The sequence below is a fragment of the Lynx canadensis genome, chromosome A2 (assembly GCF_007474595.2).
Source record: "Lynx canadensis isolate LIC74 chromosome A2, mLynCan4.pri.v2, whole genome shotgun sequence".
NCBI lineage: Eukaryota > Metazoa > Chordata > Mammalia > Carnivora > Felidae > Lynx > Lynx canadensis.
This window is the reverse complement of record NC_044304.2, coordinates 95146969-95167512: the sequence shown is the minus strand read 5'-3', so window position 1 is coordinate 95167512 and position 20544 is coordinate 95146969. Positions and strand designations below refer to the sequence as shown.

Genomic DNA, 20544 nt, shown 5'->3' with positions numbered 1-20544 from the left:
CTAGGCTGAAGGTATACCTCAGAGCTAAAATGGTTTAAAAAAATTGGTTTTAATTGTTAAAAACAAGCATAGAAATAAATCAGGAAGAATACAGCTTATGGCCACAAAGCTTAAAGTATTTACTCTTTACATCTGGCCCTTCAAAAAAAATTGTTAAGCATATCTCTAAGCAGTCACTGCTGTAGCTACCTTCTAGAGCCTGCTATTTACCACCTAGAACCTTCCTAGTCAAAGTATCAACTGGGAGTTTGTTACAAATGCTGAATCTCAGCCTTAACTACCCAAATCCCTTCCACTCCAGTCCTCTGAATCAGAATCTGATTCTGATGTCCAAGAGATTCTTAAGCACATAAAAGTCTGATAAGCAGTGACCCTAGACTATCACCTACGTGTCTGTGGAAATGGATATATTTACATTTTATAATATACTCAATACTGGGGACTTGTAGTAAGTCCAGAGACTTATCATACCTATAGTACAGTCTATTACTATTTTTTAGCCTTTCTGCTTCACAGGGTACCCAATCCTAACAGACAATTAACTATTTGCTTCTGATTGCTATTGCACTAAGAGAGCCGACTTTATTTTCTGGTTTTTTATTCAGAGTAGTCGGAAAATGATTTCTAAAATGAACACTGGGAAAGCTTTCAAAGCCATGATGTATGTGATTTACTTTCACAACAGATATTACCACAGAAGAGATTTAAGTATTAGCCAACAAGATAAATCACCTTTAACTTAATGCCCCAGTCCTTAACAAAAGCAAAGACAACAAAATTTAAGAGGTTATGCCATTCCAGAATACTGCTGTGGGGAACCTTCTTAAGAGGATATACTGGAGTGTAGACTGCATTCCTTGGGGTTAAAAAAAAAATGGGGGGGGTGGCACCTGGGTGGCTCAGTTAGTTAAGCGTTCAACTTCGGCTCAGGTCACGATGTCAAGGTTCTTGGGTTTAAGTCCTGTGTCAGGCTCTGTGCTGACAGCTCAGAACATGGAGCCTGCTTTCGATTCTGTGTCTCCCTCTCTCTGCCCCTCACCTGCTCTCACTGTCTCTCTCAAAAAATAAATATTAAAAAAATTTTTTTTAATTAAAAAAAATGGGTGTGTGAAGAGGGAATGTGTGAGAAGCCATCATTGAGAATCACTGCTGAACATATTTAGAACTTGGATAAGATTTCTTGCCTTCATTGGTAATCTATCTTCAAAAGGGGTTCCCAAATGACTGGAGTGGAGGCAAGGGGACTACAAAGAACTATATCTCATTGCTGCAATTGGCACCTGTAGAGAAATTCATAATCGGTGATAAAATGTAGGGTCCATTTTTGTAGCCATTTGTTTTGGCAAGTTAAGTCAGCATGTATGTACCTTTGGTATAGAAGCTAGCTAACAGCAGTACTGCTTGACACTGGAGCAGTACTTAAACAGTATTCCAGCTTGGGGTGCCTGGGTGGCCCAGTTGGTTAAGCGTCCAACTTCAACTCAGGTCATGATCTTGCGGTTTGTGAGTTCAAGCCCCACGTTAGGCTCTGTGCTGACAGCTCAGAGCTGGAGCGTACTTCAGATTCTGTGTCTCCTTCTCTCTGAGCCCCTCCCCCACTCATGCGCATACGCTCTCTCTCAAAAATAAACAAACATTAAAAAAATTTTTTTAAAAAGTTATTTCAGCTTGCTGAAATTTGGGGCATCAGGTTCGGAACATCAATAAGTGAAAGATGTTTTAGGTAGGGATATCCATGAAATCGATGCTGCAAAAAGTCAGATGTTCTGCTTTTATACAGTAAGGAAGTTACTTGGGGTTCTGAACAGGTAGTTGTTTTTTTTTTTTAATTATTATTTTTTATTTTTTTTTGAACAGGTAGTTTTTAATCACCTTCCTTACTCTCAAAGCAAGGAGGACTGAATACTTTATTCAAACGTGATTTTTAGTCTATTTTATACACTTGGTAGTACATGAAATGTTCTACCTTAAAAGAAACATCTGATTATTACTATCTCAACACATCTGTTCATCTATTTTGCCTTCCTTTCTGTTTATAACCTCAAAGGGAGAGGGGTAGGGCAGCCCCTAGTATTCAAGACAAATCCCTCCCCAACCCTTTGACCCATAATCTAAGTGGCTGGTAACTCAGGACAAGTCAATTGACTTAAGTCTCAGTATACACAAATCCATGGGTAAAATGAGGTTTATACAATCTTGAGAAAAGATGTTAAAAAAAAGGTAATTGTTAAAGTCTGTTCTGGTTGAAAATTACCATTTCATCATCTCTATTTCCTGTATGACCTTGAGCAGTCCATTACCCCTCTATCTTCCCTCTACAACTTTTTATTGGCTCCTGGTACACACGTTCTTTATCTTAGTTTCGTTATCCTTCTAGTTACTTTCCCAATTTTTTCCCTTCTTTCCCGGCCACATTTCTCAAATTAGTGACTGACACCCATTGTCTCTCCACTTCCCCAGCAAATGACTCAATTACTCCCAGCAATGACTTTTACCCTGATCATTTCACTAAAACAGTATTTCTGAAAATCGTAAGTACTCTCAAATTCAACAGCCATTCTTGTTTTTCTAATAGCTTTACCTCTTTGCGGCATGTCACATGACTGATTATCTTCTACCCTTGAAATTCTCTTGGCACCCTTGACACTGTTATCTCAGTTCTTTTCTCTGCTTTTTCTTTTTGCTTCATAGGCCACCTCTTTTTTTCACTCCCTTTAAATACAGGTATTCTCCAAATTGATGCTGTGACTTTAACCCTGTAATTTTGTCTATAAGTTAAAGTCTTTTCCTTAGGCTACTCATCTATACCTTGTTTTTAGTTTTTGACTGAATACAGATGACACTTAATTCTAAATGTATATTCTTTACTCCCAAACAACTAGTCCTAATTTTCAATAACCTGAATACCATTTCATGTAGCTAATCCAGGACCTCAATATCCATCCTTCTAAATGAAAACTCAATTCGGTATTTGAACAAATTCCTTTACCTCATCTTACTTTTTTAATGTCTGTTAATTGATAGCAGGCTTCAAAGTAACCCAGGCTCAAAACCATACACATTCTACTTAAAAATAATTTGCTTTACTCTAATTATAAGTATGATAGCAGATTGTTATAGAAAATGTGGAAAATCAAATCATTCAAAGAGAGCTTAACATTAACATTTTAAAGTCTCCATCTTTTTTTTAAGGCACAGATTTTACTTTTTTAAGTAAGCTCTAGGCCCAATGTGGGACTTGAACTCCCAATCCTGAGATCAAGAATCAGGCAGGTGCCCCTAAAGCTTCCATCATATTTAACCCTTAGTCTCCCACACTTTCTTGTATCAATTGACCAAGTCACCAAATGCTACCAGGTCTTCACAATGTCCCTTGCATCTGCCTCATTCTTTCATTTCCAATACGACCACACAAATCCAGGCTTTTTTTCAGTTCATACCAGAATTAGTGCAGTAATTTAGCTCCTATTATTCTCTTTAGTACACTGGTTTTCAACCTTGGCTGCCCACTGGAACCATCTGGAGAAGTTCAAATACTAGTGTCTAGGCCCCCACCTCAGAAATTACAATTTTATTGATCAGAGATAGGGTCTACACTATGGGATTTTTTTGCATGCAGCCATGTTTACAACTACTGTTCCAGCACAAAGGCTTTCAAACTGTTTAAGAATCATCTGGGTAGCCTGATAGTCGTATTAGGGGGAAATGGGGTGGGGTGGGATGGGGACTAGATATACGCACTTTTTACAAGAAGCGTTATAATTCCACTATAGGTGTCTCACTGACTATCCTCTATGCCAGGACTTCTGAAACCTTAATGTGAATACGAATCACCTTGGTATCTGGTTAAACTACAGATTCAGATTTATTTGGTCTGGAATGAGGCCTAAGATTCTGCATTTCCAACAGGTTTCCAAATAATTAACGCCAGTGCCAGTCTGAGGACCACTGTTTGTGTGGCAAGGCATCAAGAAACACTGCTTTACAAGTATCCCATTCAAATCTATTCTACACAACAACCATTAGGCTAATCTTAACCATATTTGCTTTTCATAATAGCACTTCTCTGATAAAAAATTTTCAGTGGCTCAACTTTCTAGAAATCTCAAATTCTTGGCCTTGGCATTTAGTATTTTCTACTTGGTATGGCCTCTATCTTTATTTTAAGTCATCTGTCTTATCATTCTTCTGCAAAATGCTTTAATCTGCATATGTCTGAGACCTGGAACAGTGCTTCTCAAACTCTGACATGTAAACAAATAACCAGCAGAACTTGCTTAAAATATTCTTGGAGTTTACCCCGAGAGATTCTGATTTGGAAATGTGGAGGCCTGGTGGGGCCAAGATTTTGTATTTATAACAAGCTCCCAGTAATAGCTGATGCTACAGGTCCAAGGGGCACACTTTTAAGTATCCTCCAAATACTAATATCTTACCCACTCAAATTATACTACTACCCATGAATTCTTCCAGGATAAGTAAAATTAAAATGGTCTTTCTCTTCAATGCCTTTAATATTTACTGCCCAAATAATTAATATAGCCCTTAGCATAGAAACATTTTGGAGGTAGAAATGAGATCACAATTTTCTTGATTAATATTAGAAAACTGAGGCTCAGATAGGCAGTTACTCAGTTGCTGAGCTGGGACGACAATTTCTGTATTCTTTTGAGTTTTAACACTCCAGGGGCTAAAAAACACAATATAATTAAATAAAACTCTTCAGTCTGACCTGTGAATGGTTTTTATGGCTTTCCAATGAAGTGTGAAATGCTCTGATAGCTGCCAAAGTGTCAAATAGGCCTTATGGCTGTAAAGAGAAAAGTGATTTACCACCTTTGGTTTTCTAGTGACCTCTATTTGATCTAACAATAAGCATCCATACTTAAAGCTTTGAATAAGCAAGTAGGACAGGGGTGCACAGGAAATACCCAAGATAATGCTCATTTAAAAACACACTTTTCACAAAGAATGGAGCACTATCAAAACCAATAACCTCTGCACATCAACCATTTATTGAATGACTATGACAGGAAAAGCACTAATACAAATAAAATGAGGCTTAATGACTAGGCTGACTCTTAGGGAAGTCTGCCAAGAGGAGAAAGATCACTGGGCTTTTAATTGGGGCATGCTAATAGAACTAACCCATCATTCATCTCCAAAGCCCATCTCTATTCTAAAGAAATAGAAAAACAAAAACTCAGCAACTAAGAAAAAATGCATTATTCACTGTATTAAATAAATTCTTTTAAGATTTATATTTTATTGGAGTTCCATTTTTGGGTACTGGGTATCCATTACATAGTATTTTAAAAATTATTTGTATAATTAAAGCATATAGGACTTGCTACACATTGAAAGTGTGTTATTTTATATATTTAAAATAAGCTTGTGAAGTGTGGAGTCATCTTTGCTTCCCTTTTCCAAATCTGTGAATACAGGGGTCAAAGGCAAAACCGTCTGTGAGCCAAATTCAGCCTGTTGTCTGTTCCTATACAGTTCATGAACTAGAAACTGTTCTTACATTTTTAAATGGTTGAATGAAAAATCAAAAGAATATTTCATTATATGTGGAAATCATAAGAAAGTGGGAGTGTCCATAAACAAAGTTTTACCGAACACTGCCATGCTCATTTGTTTACATATTGTCTATGGCTGCTTTCAGGCTACAATGGCTGAGTTGAGCAGTTGCCTAAAATATTTACTATTTGGCTTTCACAGAAAAAAAGTTTGCTGACCCCTGGAAAAATTCTTTGAAATATAAAAAAATTAGAATTAGAGGGGCTTCATTTATCATTTGTCCTTATATATGTTTAACATACAAGCATTTTCAACTTTCAAACAATTGCAGCCCACTCCTCTTTGTGTTACTTTTATCTCCTAAATGAGTTTGAATCATTTGTGAAACTCCAGATTTTCCTACTTAACGAAGTTTTGATAAATACACCAAAGTGAGGATTCAATATAAGCACCTGGTTACAGAGTAGTCAACAGAGATTAAAAAGGAGGCTGGCCAAAAGAGTAAAGGAAGAGCTCTATTCTGCAAATGAGTGGCATGAGTTTGATGCAAAAAAACAAAAACAAAACCAAAAACCAGTCCAAGGTAAATTCAGGTATCAAGATTAGATATAGGGATAATGATGGCATCACTAATAGAAGGCAGTCATGAGGAGGAGCTAGAGGGTAGAAACGACTAAGTACAGTTTTTGAAATGTTGAATTTGACAGACTCTTGGAATGTCAATATAAGGAAGTCAACTCAGCAGCAGTATAGCAGGAGAACTACACACTCGGTTGCGGTATCTTTTTTTTTTTTTTTTTAATTTTTTTTTTTTTTTCAACGTTTATTTATTTTTGGGACAGAAAGAGACAGAGCATGAACGGGGGAGAGGCAGAGAGAGAGGGAGACACAGAATCAGAAACAGGCTCCAGGCTCTGAGCCATCAACCCAGAGCCCGACGCGGGGCTCGAACTCACGGACCGCGAGATCGTGACCTGGCTGAAGTCGGACGCTTAACCGACTGCGCCACCCAGGCGCCCCGTCGGTTGCGGTATCTTATATAGAGCCACTGATACCGCCACACTTGGAAGTTCCCAGAAGAACTCTATGATTAAGAGTTTTTTCTTATGTTATGTTGCGTGTGTGTGTGTTTTGTACCTTTAGCTTACTATGCAACACAATTATTACAAGGAGAAGGGTAAGTTTTAAAGTTAATCTTTCATTTTTATGGTTTGAAATAATGAGCCAAAAAAAACATAAAGAAAAACGAACCTTTTTAATTATTAAATGTACATAAGAAATTATCACCTGATGAGTTCATCAACTCTGTCTTTAAATAAACATAGAAAAACATTTTAAAGAATTAGAGAAGGTATATTTTCATAGAAATGAGTAAAAAAAAAAAAAAAAAAAAAGCTTGGCCTTAACTACGCAATCAAATAATCAATTTAGCCTTAAAGGCTATACACTGAAAATGGGGTCTATTTTATAGCAATCAAAGATCAACAGAAAATTAGTGCTAAAAGGGGTCTTTTGAGGTAATGGTGATAATTTGCTCCTGGATGGTTGGAACTGATAACCTCAAAGAGATTTAGTGACCCACTCAAGGTACTACAGATAATCACTGTGAAGACTAAGTCCTTTAGCTTTACAAAAAAATTAATACCTGATAACACTCTTTTAACTCAAGGAGTATGATACTACATGAAGATAACTATAGACTAATACTGTAAGAAGTATTGTTATTAGGTTCTTTATTTCAATGTATTTGTTTTATGTACTAGTATTATTAGAAAACACAGTAAGACATCTGGAAATTAATTACACTTCCCATGGAAACTCTTCTAGTTTAATTAGTAGTAAGCATTACCAAAAGTCATTCAAGGCCTAAGGCCGGACAAGTGTACACTCATGTATATATACAAGATTAAAGATAACTTTATATAGGTAAAATGATACGCTGGATGTTGAGGAAAACAAGAATAAATACAACCAAGGTATTTATAGGACTCTTTTTGGATTTTTACATTTGGGCAAAGAGTTCCTCTGAATACAGAAAAATGAAAATAGTCCCCAAACGGTGTGGTTTATGAATGTGATTTGCTGACAGATCAAACAGTTGAAACATACACACACATTCATTCACACAAAGCAAATCATCAGGCCTGTTAATCCAGAATAAACCTAGCACTAATCTCCTTCACTGAGCAAAAAATAAAACTGGTAAAAACACTGTACTCAATTTTGGAGAACAATTTAATAAGCATGTCATTGTAAACATACTTCAAAATCAACAAGTACTAAAGCAATGCTTCTAGGGAATTTTTGGAGGCAAGATATTAAAGCAGCAAAATAAGAGAATTATTACTACTATCAAGAATATGCTATTATCTACTCTAACCCACTTGAGAAATATGCAATCTCATCAATAATGATGAGTCACTATAGCAGAGATTCTTTCATAGGAGGTGGGCACAGAACAATACACAAAAAGGTTTGTATAAAAAGTCAAAAAGGTTTGTATAAAAAGGAATTCAGGGCACCTGCATGGCTCAGTTAGTTAAGCATCACACTCTTGGTTTTGGCTCAGGCCATGATCTCACAGTTCGTGGGTTTGAGTCCCATGTTGCGCTCTGCGTGGAAAGTGTGGAGCTGCTTGGGATTCTCTATCTCTTCTCTCTCTGCTCTCTGTCTCAAAATAAATTAAATAAACTAAAAAAAAGTCAAGTCTCAGGAATTCTACTGATAGCACCACCATCCCCAAATCCTAGGACATCCTTCCACCACGCTATAAATCAGTGTTAGAAAGCACTGCTTAAAAAAATAGTCTCAGGTTAAATGACTGTCACTAACTTGCTAGTGGGCAAAGGTGACACAATCTTAAGAGACAAAATAGCAAAGATTCTAAAAGATTTATTGATTTATTTATTTATATTTATTTTTGATGTTTTTAAATGTTTTATTTTTCAGAGAGAGACACACACACACACACACACACACACACACACACACACACACATACAGAATTCAAAGAAGGCTCCAAGCTCCAAGCTGTCACCATAGAATCCGATGTGGGGCTCAAACCCACAAGCTGGGAGATCATGACCTGAGCCAAAGTCAGATGCTTAACCGACTGAGCCACCCAGCACTCCTAACTAAAAGATTTTTTTTAAGTTTGTTTGTTTGTTTGTTTTGAGAGAGAGTGTGAGTGGGGAAGGGGCAGAGAGAAAGAGGGAAAGAGAGAACCCCAAGCAGCCTCTGTGCTGTCAGCATGGAGCCCAGTGCTGGGCTCAACCTCATGAACCGTGAGATGATGACCTGAGCTGAAATCAAGAGTCAGATGCTAGGGGCGCCTGGGTGGCGCGGTCGGTTGGGCGTCCGACTTCAGCCAGGTCACGATCTCGCGGTCCGTGAGTTCGAGCCCCGCGTCGGGCTCTGGGCTGATGGCTCGGAGCTTGGAGCCTGTTTCCGATTCTGTGTCTCCCTCTCTCTCTGCCCCTCCCCTGTTCATGCTCTCTCTCTGTCCCAAAAATAAATAAAAAAAAACGTTGAAAAAAATTAAAAAAAAAAAAAAAAAGAGTCAGATGCTTAACCAACTAAACCAAGGCGCCCCAAAGATTCTAAAAAATTAACCGGTATCACAAATAATACCAATAAATAAAACACAAGATCAGAAGTATATAAAGTGTATATAAAAATACATATTTAAATAGATACGAATATATATTTAAATATACAAATTTATATATATTTATATTTTATATATTTATATTTATATCTATTTAAATATATATATTTATATATGTAAGTATATACTTACATACTTATATATATACAAATATATATATATATTTAAAGAAACACTAAATTTTGATATGTATTTCTTTTTTTTTTTTTTTTCCAACGTTTATTTATTTTTGGGACAGAGAGAGACAGAGCATGAACGGGGGAGAGGCAGAGAGAGAGGGAGATACAGAATCGGAAACAGGCTCCAGGCTCTGAGCCATCAGCCCAGAGCCTGATGCAGTGCTCGAACTCACGGACCGCGAGATCGTGACCTGGCTGAAGTCGGACGCTTAACTGACTGCGCCACCCAGGCGCCCCCCAGATATGTATTTCAGTCTGATTAGGATCATTGCTTTTCCATCAAAGATCTACATTTTTGGTAACATAGATATTCTGTGATCCAATCTATAATGATCCCCACTCACACTTGAATATATCTACAAAAGAACTTTTATGAGTTATGTACAGATTGACATGAATGTAGCTGAGAAAAACCCATTCTGTTGTATGTATAGTAGTGATGATACTGTAAAGAGTAATGATTTCTTAGCTAAGATTCTGTATTATATGGCTGATTTTACCTAAGCCTGTTGTTATATATGAAATATATATATGGAAAAATTCAAATGCAACATAGTCTTCAGGAGCACATTAACATTAATGAAGATTAAACAGAAAATCAGCACATTCTAAATTACAAATGTTTTGGGGCACAGAGCCTGCTTGAGAGAGGGGGATTCTCTCTGCTCCTCCCCAGCTTACATACTGCACACCCCCCAAAATAAACATTTAAAAAATAAAAAAATAAATTACAAATGTTTTTTTAAAAGACTGAAATAAATATATTCATTAATATTTATCCCTTGCTTAGGGAACTGATCAATTCTAGATAATACAGCTGTAAGTGACACTTGCTAAGATGTGCCACATCTAATATGTATAAACTGGTTTCTAAAAATCAACGCAAAAGTAGAACATATCTCTACTAAAGCCGTTGCTCTCAGTGACAGGGTTTAATTGATGACTGTTATCTTTTGGGATGTTAGCCAATTTTTAACTGCTCTTGATTCCATTTTATTCCCAAGGTAGACTTGTTTATGGATTTGTTTTTAATCTTTCCCTAAAATAAGGGAATGAGTTTATTTAAAATGGGTCCAGATTCTTGTAGAACCACAAAGCAGACAAAAAGGACTAGTTAAAGTAACTGTTAAGCAAAACAAGCTCTGATTATTACGTATTACCAAATACACAACTTTTAGAGTATTAGAAAACAAAGTTTTACCTCTACACAGGTTTTCATCCCTGAGGCAGCAGCATAGTGTAGGGGTGTGTTTTTTTTGTTATCAACAGCATCAATAGCTGCTCTCTCATATTCGCCTTGGTCAAGTTTTGCTCCTTTCCATCTTAAGATCATCTGCAGACAATCTGCTCTTCTGAAATCATCTTCTGCCGGGCGTGCTAAGCGAGGATGAAGGGCTCCTTCAGATATCATAATTTGAGGTCCCATACACAACAAATGCATAGATGTTTCATTGTGCACATTCCGTTTATTTGGATTTCCATCTCTACCAAAAAGAAAAGTCCTAAAATGGTAAAGAAAAAATGAAAACCAGTTTCTTTCTATCTTGAAATAAGAACACACAGAAGATAAATTTAAAAGATAAACTCTATTCCTAAGATGTTAATAAAATGTCTATTGAAGTACTGTTTTACAATAAGCTAAATGACTAATTCTTACAGTTATAAAAACTCCATTCTAGAACAAAATACTAAAAGAAAGCAAGCTGAATATCTTTATGGTATTGGCTAATAAAAGAAGAGGGATAGGAAGAGGAAAAGGAACGAAAAATGAAGAAGTGAAGAAAAAAGGGAAGACAAGAAAAAAGGAAGGGCAGGAGGAAAGAAAGCAACAGAAAGGGCCATGTATAGACTAATATGTCAATTACATAGATGCTTTAGGGTACATTCTTACACATTTCACAGCAACTTTTTTTTCTTTATTATTCTTCCCTATTTCTCTCAGGTACATCTTTACTTAGTAAGGATGGTGGCAATGAATATAAGTACAGCGAGTAGTGCATAAGTCTAATTTTTAGACCTAGGAAAAATTTTTCTACTTGATAGTCATTGGCTAGCCTTTGAAAGAATAAGATATATATTTGTGCAGTGTAATACTGTTTGAGGAGAATAAGTTGTGGTTAGTCCTAGAAGACCAAGATCTAATTCCACAGTGATAGCCTTTACCAATGACAGGTCTAGGTGAGCTCCCTTAACTAATGCCAAACCTAGACCTGACAGTTATGCCTATTTCCCTGATACATCTTTGTACTAGGATCATAGGATTAATAATTGAGCCAATTTAGTGGCTATAATAGGATATTGGAAAATAGGGTGGGAAAAACAGCTGCAATATAGTCAGCCTATAAGAGAAAACACACAAATACATTATGAAATGGGCATATAAGTCCCATAACTGATGATGAATGCCTACATTTACTGTGGAGGGCTGATATCATTTGCATTTCTATGCCCAAGTCTAGAATAGCAATGGGAGGGTAGCAGAGCCAAACTCTAACCCCTAGTTACAGTTGGGTTGCTTTTAGGTTAGTTTCAGCTTAGACATATGGGTCTGATAGAAAAAACTGACCATGAAGGAACTAGGATGGACTCTTCAATTTGAATGAGTTAGCCAAGCTGGGAAGCTCTTATGAGAAAAAGGCTGAGTAAGAAGAGGTCCTATATATCATTTAGTCTCTCTTTCAGTTTATTCAGGAGACCTCAGGTCCTCATCAACACGGAAAATTTAATGCAGGTTGGAAGGAGGTCAGTTGATACAGAGAGATCTCTTTCTCTTATTAAAAATCTCTAGGTCCTCCCCAATATAGAGAAGAGACAGACCATTTTGTAAATGTTCTCATATCCAATCTGCCAGACTCTGATTAATCAAACAAAAAAGTTTATTATTCTGAAGTTAAAATATTAAAATAGCTTCTTTATACGTATTTACTCAGGAAAGGTTCTTAAATTTATTAGACATAGTACCACACCTCTATAAACATTCTGTGCTAAAACTATAAATGGGGATAGGAAAGGCTAGATAAAATGTGGCTTACACAGAACCTACAGAATCTGAATTTTATTTTCTAAATAAATTTTTAAGAAATGAATTTTTTGTTGTGAATTAAATGCTTCTTAGAAAAGGTTTTAATTTTGAATATACTTTTAGAATATCATTTTAATTTTAGTTATCCACTAGAATCACACTATATAATTCAACCATTATAAATACATATTATCATCAATTGTTGACATGGGGAAAATATTGTTATGTTTTCCTTTTTTTTTTTTAAACTTATAAGCAATATTATGGTCATATATACAAACAAAACTACCCATGTTCCTGCCTCCCTAAAACAACTGTTAGAATTATTCTGTATACTTGGGGCACCTGGGTGGCTCAGTTGGTGGCATCCGACTTTGGCTCAGGTCATTATCTCACAGTTTGTGGGTTCAAGCCCCTCATCAGGCTCTGTGCCGACAGCTTACAGCCTGGAGCCTGCTTCAGACTCTGTGTCTCCCTCTGTCTCTACCCTTCCCCCACTTGTGCTCTGTCTCTCTCAAAAATAAACCTAAAAAAAGATTTTTTTAAAGAATTCTGTATTCTCTTCTAGTTTGAGGTATAGTATATGTGCTGCCAAAGCGAGCACTAGTTTGAGGTATAAACATTCATAGCTAGACTTCATAATTTTTTATTGTATAGAATACTAAGATTTATGTTTCCCATTTCTCCTATAACCAGACATTTAAGTGATGCCAAAGTTTTTCTATTTAAAGTAACACTGTGTTGAATGTCATTGTTCCTATAGATATTTATTTCTTATAAGTAATTTCCTTTAGGATAAATTTTCAGAAGTAGATTTACCTAGTCAGAAGATATGAACCATGTATTAGTTGTTAATGAGCTATTTATTATGTAACTTGCCCAAGATCACATAGCTTAAAAATGACAGAATTGGGATTAGAGCCTGGCAGTCTATATTACATGTCATGTTCTTGACCAGTCTATTACACTGCTGGCTTGAGAGATCTACGGTGCTGTCTTGAGAGATCCCCAATGCTGTGTCACCAGTCTAGATCGTAAGAGTAATATATATTCAATTCATCTGTCAAAATTATAGCAAGAAACTGCTGTGACACTGTACTGAGGATTTCAGGAAGAACAGGATATAGACCCTGCCTTAGAATCCCCACTTCAATATGACTGTAATCTTATCAATGCGTTGAAATGGCCCTCGTCACATCACCAGGAATTTCCTAAGAACTAAATTCATCATCATTGTCCTTCTCAAATATCTCTTTTTTCTTTTTTCTTTTAAATTTATTTATTTAAACTCAAGTTAGTTATCATACAGTGTAATACTGGTTTCAGGAGTAGAACCCAGGAATTCATCACTTACATATAACACTCAGTGCTCATCCCAACAAGTGTTTTCCTTAATGCCCATCCCAACTCAACTCTCTTCCAGTAACCCTCATTTTGTTCTCTGTCTTTAAGAGTCTCTTATGCTTTGCTTCCCTCTCTATTTTTATCAAATTTTTCTTAAACATTTTTTTAGCACTTCTCTTTACCCATGATGATAGCTCTACTTCCTAACCCCTTATTGGAAGCAAATTCAGTTCTTGAATCCATTTTCTTCTTCATATAACCTCCTTCCTTCAGAGAGCAAATCTGTTCTCAAAGCCATCTATTTTTCAATGGTTTCTGTGAATGTGTTTTGAAATGGTAAAGTATTATCAGAACCCAAATGATAGACAATGGTGGTGGAATCACAGTTTTTTTTTTTTTTAATTAATTTATTTATTTTGAGACAGACATAGTGCAAGGAGGGGAGACAGAGAGAGAAGGAGAGAATCCCAAGCAGGCTCCATGGAGCCCAATACTGGGCTTGATCTCAGGAACCGTGAGATCATGACTGGAGCCGAAATCAAGAGCTGAACGCTTAACCAACTGAGCCACCCAGGTGCCCTGGAATCATGGTTCTCTTAAAGGGCTTCTATTATTACTTTTGTGATATTTGTTAATGCTCTATCATCCTGTCTGATTTCTTGTCTGACCTCTAGACCATATTCTAACTCTTTATAGGCTCCTTTCTTCTGCATATTCCACTATCATCTCATATTCAACTGATCTCCCTCCAAAATAATAGTCAGCCCTGCCAGGGCCTCAATTTCTTGCCATTAACATTCTTATTCTTCCAGTCGCTAACATGTATATATTCCCTTCAGTTCCTTTTAAACCTTCTCTTTCATGCAACAAGTATTTATTGAGCAGTTGTAACTTGGCAGGTATTATTCTAAAACTTAGGCATATTGTGAAGAACACAAATTAAGTCCCTGTCCTTATGGGGTTTGCAGGCAAGGAGGGGTAGGAGAGGAGAACTTCAATCCATTTAATTCATTAAAAGAACTTGACTCCTAAAATACAGGAGTCAAAAAATAGAAATCAACAATTAGAAACTATTTTCATTCTCAAAGCTTGATATTGTATGTTCTAATAAAGGTCTTAGATTTTATTTACACCATAAGATAGTCCCCTTTTATTTCCAAAGAAGCAAAAGAGGCTACTCTCTAAAATCTAAGGAACAGCATAATTCCCATTTTATACATGACTTTCCAGAAGATAGAACTAAAAAGTTATATATCCCAACTAGGACACACTGACACACTGACTGCAAAGTCTAACAGTCTTTTTGCTATATTAAGTAGTAGCTATTTATGAATATGGATTTAGTTTCTCATGAAGAAGGCAATGTGGTATGGTATAAGGTAAATACAGAGAATTTGGGTTCAGAGAGATATGGAGCTCCTAAACTGTAAACTACCCTTCTTTAACCTTATTATTCTGCCTAAGAAGAGAGGAAATTTATGCCTGCTGTTGCAGGTACCATAAAACTAAAGGAAATGGTGATAAAACCAAAGTCTTATTCCACATAGAGGCTTTATTTACTTTCTGGCTGCTAGGTCCTTGACTAAATATATCTACCTTTGTCTATCCATATATATTTTATGGGTTAGGAATCTAGCCAAGCTGAGCCTAGGGTATATACTGAAGCCAGCAGACAGGTACTCCAGATTAAATGAGGCATCATGAGAAAATAATGGCCATCAATTTGTCAGAAAGTCTACAAGGTTAAATACAGTGAAATATTTGAAGCTTTTTAACCACAAATAATTGAAACAGACTTGCTATTTTATTTAATATTGATGAGTAAATGCTATTTATCTTTATTCTATATGACAGTGCTAAGAAGAATAATTTCTTGGGGCACCTGGGTGGCTCAGTTGGTTGAGTGTCTAACTTTTTTTCTTTTTTTTTGAGAGAGAGAGAGAGAGAGGGCACAAGTGAGCAAGGGGCAGAGAGACAGAATCCCATGAGGGGCAGTCCCACAAAGGGCAGAGAGTGGTAGAGAAAGAAAGAGACAGAGACAGAGAGAGAAGCAGGGCTTGTGCTTTACCCGAAGTAGGGCTTGTGCTCACCTGATGTGGGACTGGAACTCACGAACTGTGATACCATGACCTGAAATGAGGTCAGATGCTTAATGACTGAGCCACCCAGATGCCCAAGTGTCAAGCGCTGGACTCTTAATTTCAGCTCAGGTCACAATCTCACAGTTCATGGGATCAAGCCATGCATTTGGCTCCACGCTGACAGCGCTAAGCCTGTTTGGGATTCTCTCTCTCGCTCTCTCTCTCAAAATAAATAAATATTTAAAAATTAAAAAAAAAAAGAAAGATATTTAAAAATATTTATTCATAAAAAACCATTACACAGTAAACATTCTTAACATCCTAAAATGAAAAAAAAATATTTAAAAAATTAAGCAAGAGGAATGGCATTGTTTTACATGTTTATAAATTTTTTTTAATGTCTAGCTAACAGAAGACAAACTCATAGTATTCTATCTGTTGTGATACGTTACTTTGGTTCAAAGCATATGAAGAAAATCTAGCCTTTATATAGTTAGAAAAGTAGTATTCTAAATGCCTTTTCAGATAACGTGAATCTTCATATTTGATACAATACCAGAAATTTAACAAGTGGCCACTTCTTAGGTTATTTGTAATGTAAAACCTGAAATCATATCAATGACTTTTTGTACTCTGTTACATTAAAAGTTATTGGTCTACCTTGCACTTTGAATAAATCTTTTACCCATGCATAATTTAAAAAAATCATATACTATCTTTTGAAAAATACTGATTCACTGAGTTATACAGATCTTCTAGATATTGTCACTTTTCACCATACAATACTAAGGAAAATCACATTATCACACTGCCAATCTTATAATAAAAGTCTTTAAGTACTGGGAAGCTGCCAAGCTAAAGACAGTGATACAAGTTTTTTAAATTTGAATATTCACCTGAAAGCTCAAATTTTATAATTTTCAACAAATACTGTCAGCTTCTCTTTGAACTGATAGGCTCACATAATTCATTTTCAAGAAAATGTGAACCAAGTATCTCAGTCTGAATAACCATCATTTTTGTTGTGGTTAGTTTAAAATAGCGTTTCATGAAAAAAGCTGTGGTTGCAGCTTGCAACTCAAACAACAGTACAAGTGTTCTTATTCAAAGCTATCATGATACTTCAGTACGCAGAGCTGCTTCAGGCACTCTTCCCATCTGCCACATGGAATATTAAGATGTGTACTGAAGGATGGAGATTAATTAAAAATAATAATTTTTACTGCTTCATCAAGGACACTTCTAAGGGAAATGCTTGGCCTTTCTTTTCTAAAAACAGCAAGTGGCTAGCAGTAATGAATACAATGATTGCTAGTTAAGGTTGGGTGCCACTGTTTTAATTCATCTACAGGCATCAGCAGTTTTAGCCTCTAGTTTTTGCGCTTTCACTGCAAACGTCAACACGGTGAAAAGGGCAAATAACACTTTAGCATTAGTACAAAAATAGATTTGACCACATGTACCTCCTAAGAGTCTCAAGATCCAGGAGTCCTCAGAACACACTTAAGAATTACTACATTAGATAATTTTCTTAATAGTGTTTTCCAATTTTAGAACGTATATTTGTAAATTACACTATAAACGGTTAAAAAACATTTTGCTACTTGTTTTTTATGTTAAAATATACACATTATTTTAGTAATAATATGTAAATATATTTTAGCTTAGTATTCCAAGCAAGTTTTAATTAATCATGTAACAAGACTTGATACTAAATATTATTGTAGTGTTCAATGTTAGGAAGCTAATGCAATACAACAGTTCTGTAATCTCAATATAAATATTTAACTTCAAAAAAAGAAAGCTTTAATAGATTAAGCATTCAATAGCTAATCTACTGAGAACATTACCAAGTGTCTAGCACTGTATTTACAATCTTTAAAATGAAGTGGAGAAAATGAGTTTAATAATAAGATGGTTTAAAATCTAAGTTGTAGGAATTTCAGAAAACAAAAAATACTGCAGGTCAGAGTAGTTGTAGATAAATTAATGAAAAAGGCAGAAACCAAGTTAGGACTTAAAGGAGAGGGAATTAGAGAAGAAAGAAAACATTGGAGAATCAAGGAACGACAGGAATAAAGTGAAGGGGGTAGCATTTCTAAAGGTGGGGAGAGAGAGTACAAAGGAAGTCAATCAACTAGTCCCAATGATGAGAGCATGCTAGAGAGTAATGAGATTGGGTAGAATGAGGGCAGAGTCAAAAGAGCTTTGGAAGCTAAAGAGAATAATGCAGACAATAGGGTATTGTTACAGTTTTGTCATGACAGAAAAATATTAAAAAGGATACAATTGAGCAAGATTAATCTGGCCACGAGTTTACGACAAGAAAAGATTTGCAAAAAGAACATTTAGGAATCAGGTAATTTCAATATTGGGAGCACTAGTTGATAAGAGTGAGCTAAGTTTGGGGCAATGGGAATAGAAAGAAATGAATTCCAGAGATAAGACTTTGTGAACTTCATATCAGCAGCAGGTTAGGTAAAGGAGAAGAGTAAGTCAAGGATGATTTGAAGATATTTAGGGTTACAGAGATGAGAAGTAATAACATTACTGAATACATATTGTATCCTAGGCAGCATGATAGACGTATAACACATTAATTAAATTGTCCCACAGCTGTATGTAATAGCAATCTATTTTACAGATAAGGGAACTAAAGCCCAGAGTGATGAAGTAACTTGCCTTGCTAATAAGTGGCTTAGGTAGCCCTGACACATAGGTTTATCTAACTGGAGAGATAAAAGGCTATCACAATGGTTAAACAGCCTGAAGCCTACAAGTCATTTGCCTAGGCAATTAGCTTTGTCACTTACAAGCTGCTAGAGACCTGACAAGTTTCTTAATCTTTCTGTTCCTGTTTTCTCACCTCTAAAATACAGACAGCAAACTACTTCACAGAGGTGTAATAAAGATTAAATGAGATAATGCATGGAGACACTGTTAATAGTGCCTAGAAAATAGTAAGCACTCAATACATTTGCTATTATCATATCAGCACAATATACTAGTGTCATTAACAGAGAGAAAACCCAGTTTGGGAAGGAAAAACATAAAATTCCAAACAAGATGAGTTGGAGGTGGCTTCTTTAAAGTTAATATTTTCTTTTCTTTTCTTTTCTTTTTTTTTTTTTTTTTTTTTTTGAGAGAGGGGGTGCAAGTGAGCAAGGGGCAGAGACAGAGGGAGAGAGAGAGAGAGAATCCTATGCACTATCAGTGTGGAGCCTGAAGCAGGGCTTGAATTCACCCCATGCGGGGCTCGAGCTCACCCTATGCAGGACTCAAACTCAGAAACCATGAGATCATGACCTGAGCTGAAGTCAGAGCCACCCTGGAGCCCCATAAAAATATTTTCTTGTGTGATTTTATAAAACTGTTGTTTACTTTGTATAAGATACTATGCTAGATGCTAAAAGTACAAAGAAGGAAGGTAGATAAAAGGGTAATTTAGGTAGAGAGAAGATAGACAAATTATAAAGTACAATGATACACTATATACCAAATAAGCAATACATACAAACAAAAAAAGCCCCAGAAGTTAAAAAAAAAAAAAAAAAAAAAAGATTGCGGTTCGCTTGACAGGCTAAGATAGATAAAGCCTGCACAGGACCTTGGAGGAAGGATAAGACTTAGATAAGAAAGAGAAAGCTGAGAAGAGTAAGGAAGGAGATCTGTCAGGAGAGCAGCATGCACAGGGCAAACAGCTCACATGACATGTTTCAGAGAAACCAAAAGGAGCAGCTTAATGTGAACAACAATTTGCATTAAAAGATACATTAAAAAGGTTGAAAGTTTTTTTTATCAAGTTCTCAAGAGCTTTGAATACTGCTTTATGGACTGTATTTCACTATGTAAGCAAAGAAGCGTCTCTTTAGTTTTCTAGCATCAGACTTCTCTAGCTACATATCTACTTCTAAAAACACTAAATTTGTTTTAAACTACCATCCTCTGCGTCTTTCATTTTATAAGCTACCACATATAAAATACGATCGTACTCAAATACGATCATGACTGGATGAGGCAAATGCATCTGTTCTGTCACCTTAAACTAGCTAATCAGAGCTTGTAACTTTGCCGTAGGCACCATTTTTTGACAGCTGGTAAGTACTTTTCTAGAATTGAAATGCTATAAATTAAACACTAAATTATTACCAAGATATGATGCCATGAAACATACGGAGGATCTAAATAAATTTACAGCCACAAGAATATGTGAACCAACCTCACTATTAGAACTTCTGGTCTAATTTAGGCATGATAAAAAAATCATAATAACTTTAGCATTATCAGTTTTAAAAGTTTATTAGAATACCATAAAACATGCACATATGCACATATATATTTTCAAAGATCAAGGATTTTTTTTCCCTTTCACTAATTTATTATTAATTGGTTTACAGTATTACTTACCCTAGTATTCTATTCATTCCATGTCTAGCAGCATAGTGTAACGGAGTATTGTGCTGGTAGGGCTCTCCATAAGATATATTTGGATCAAGAGATTCTTTTAGCTGAGGGTTGTTTTCATATATTTGGCAGGCCAGGTTTTCATCACCATTGATAAGTGCTTTACGGAATTTGGTGGTTGTATTTCCCATGTTTTCTTTTGTTTTTTTTTTTGAGAGGCAGTGGCACTTTTTTCCTTCCCCGTTCAGCCACTTCTTAAATGTTTCTGCAACATGTTTCACATTCTAATGGAAGAAAAAATTATCAAATTAGATTGTGAAGCAG

General features: G+C 35.9%; 1 protein-coding gene across 4 annotated transcripts in view; it reads right to left on the bottom strand.

The window, feature by feature from the left end:
- ANKIB1 (ankyrin repeat and IBR domain containing 1) overlaps positions 1-20544 on the bottom strand; it is a 148672-nt gene that overhangs the window by 72058 nt on the left and 56070 nt on the right. For all 4 annotated transcript variants that reach the window (XM_030307944.1, XM_030307945.1, XM_030307942.1 and 1 more), the window contains exons 2-3: positions 20224-20504; positions 10571-10871 (exon numbers count right to left, since the gene is read on the bottom strand). In XM_030307944.1, the coding sequence (XP_030163804.1) occupies positions 10571-10871; positions 20224-20411 (489 nt within the window). In that variant the 5' untranslated portion in view covers positions 20412-20504. The remainder of the gene's footprint in view (positions 1-10570; positions 10872-20223; positions 20505-20544) is intronic.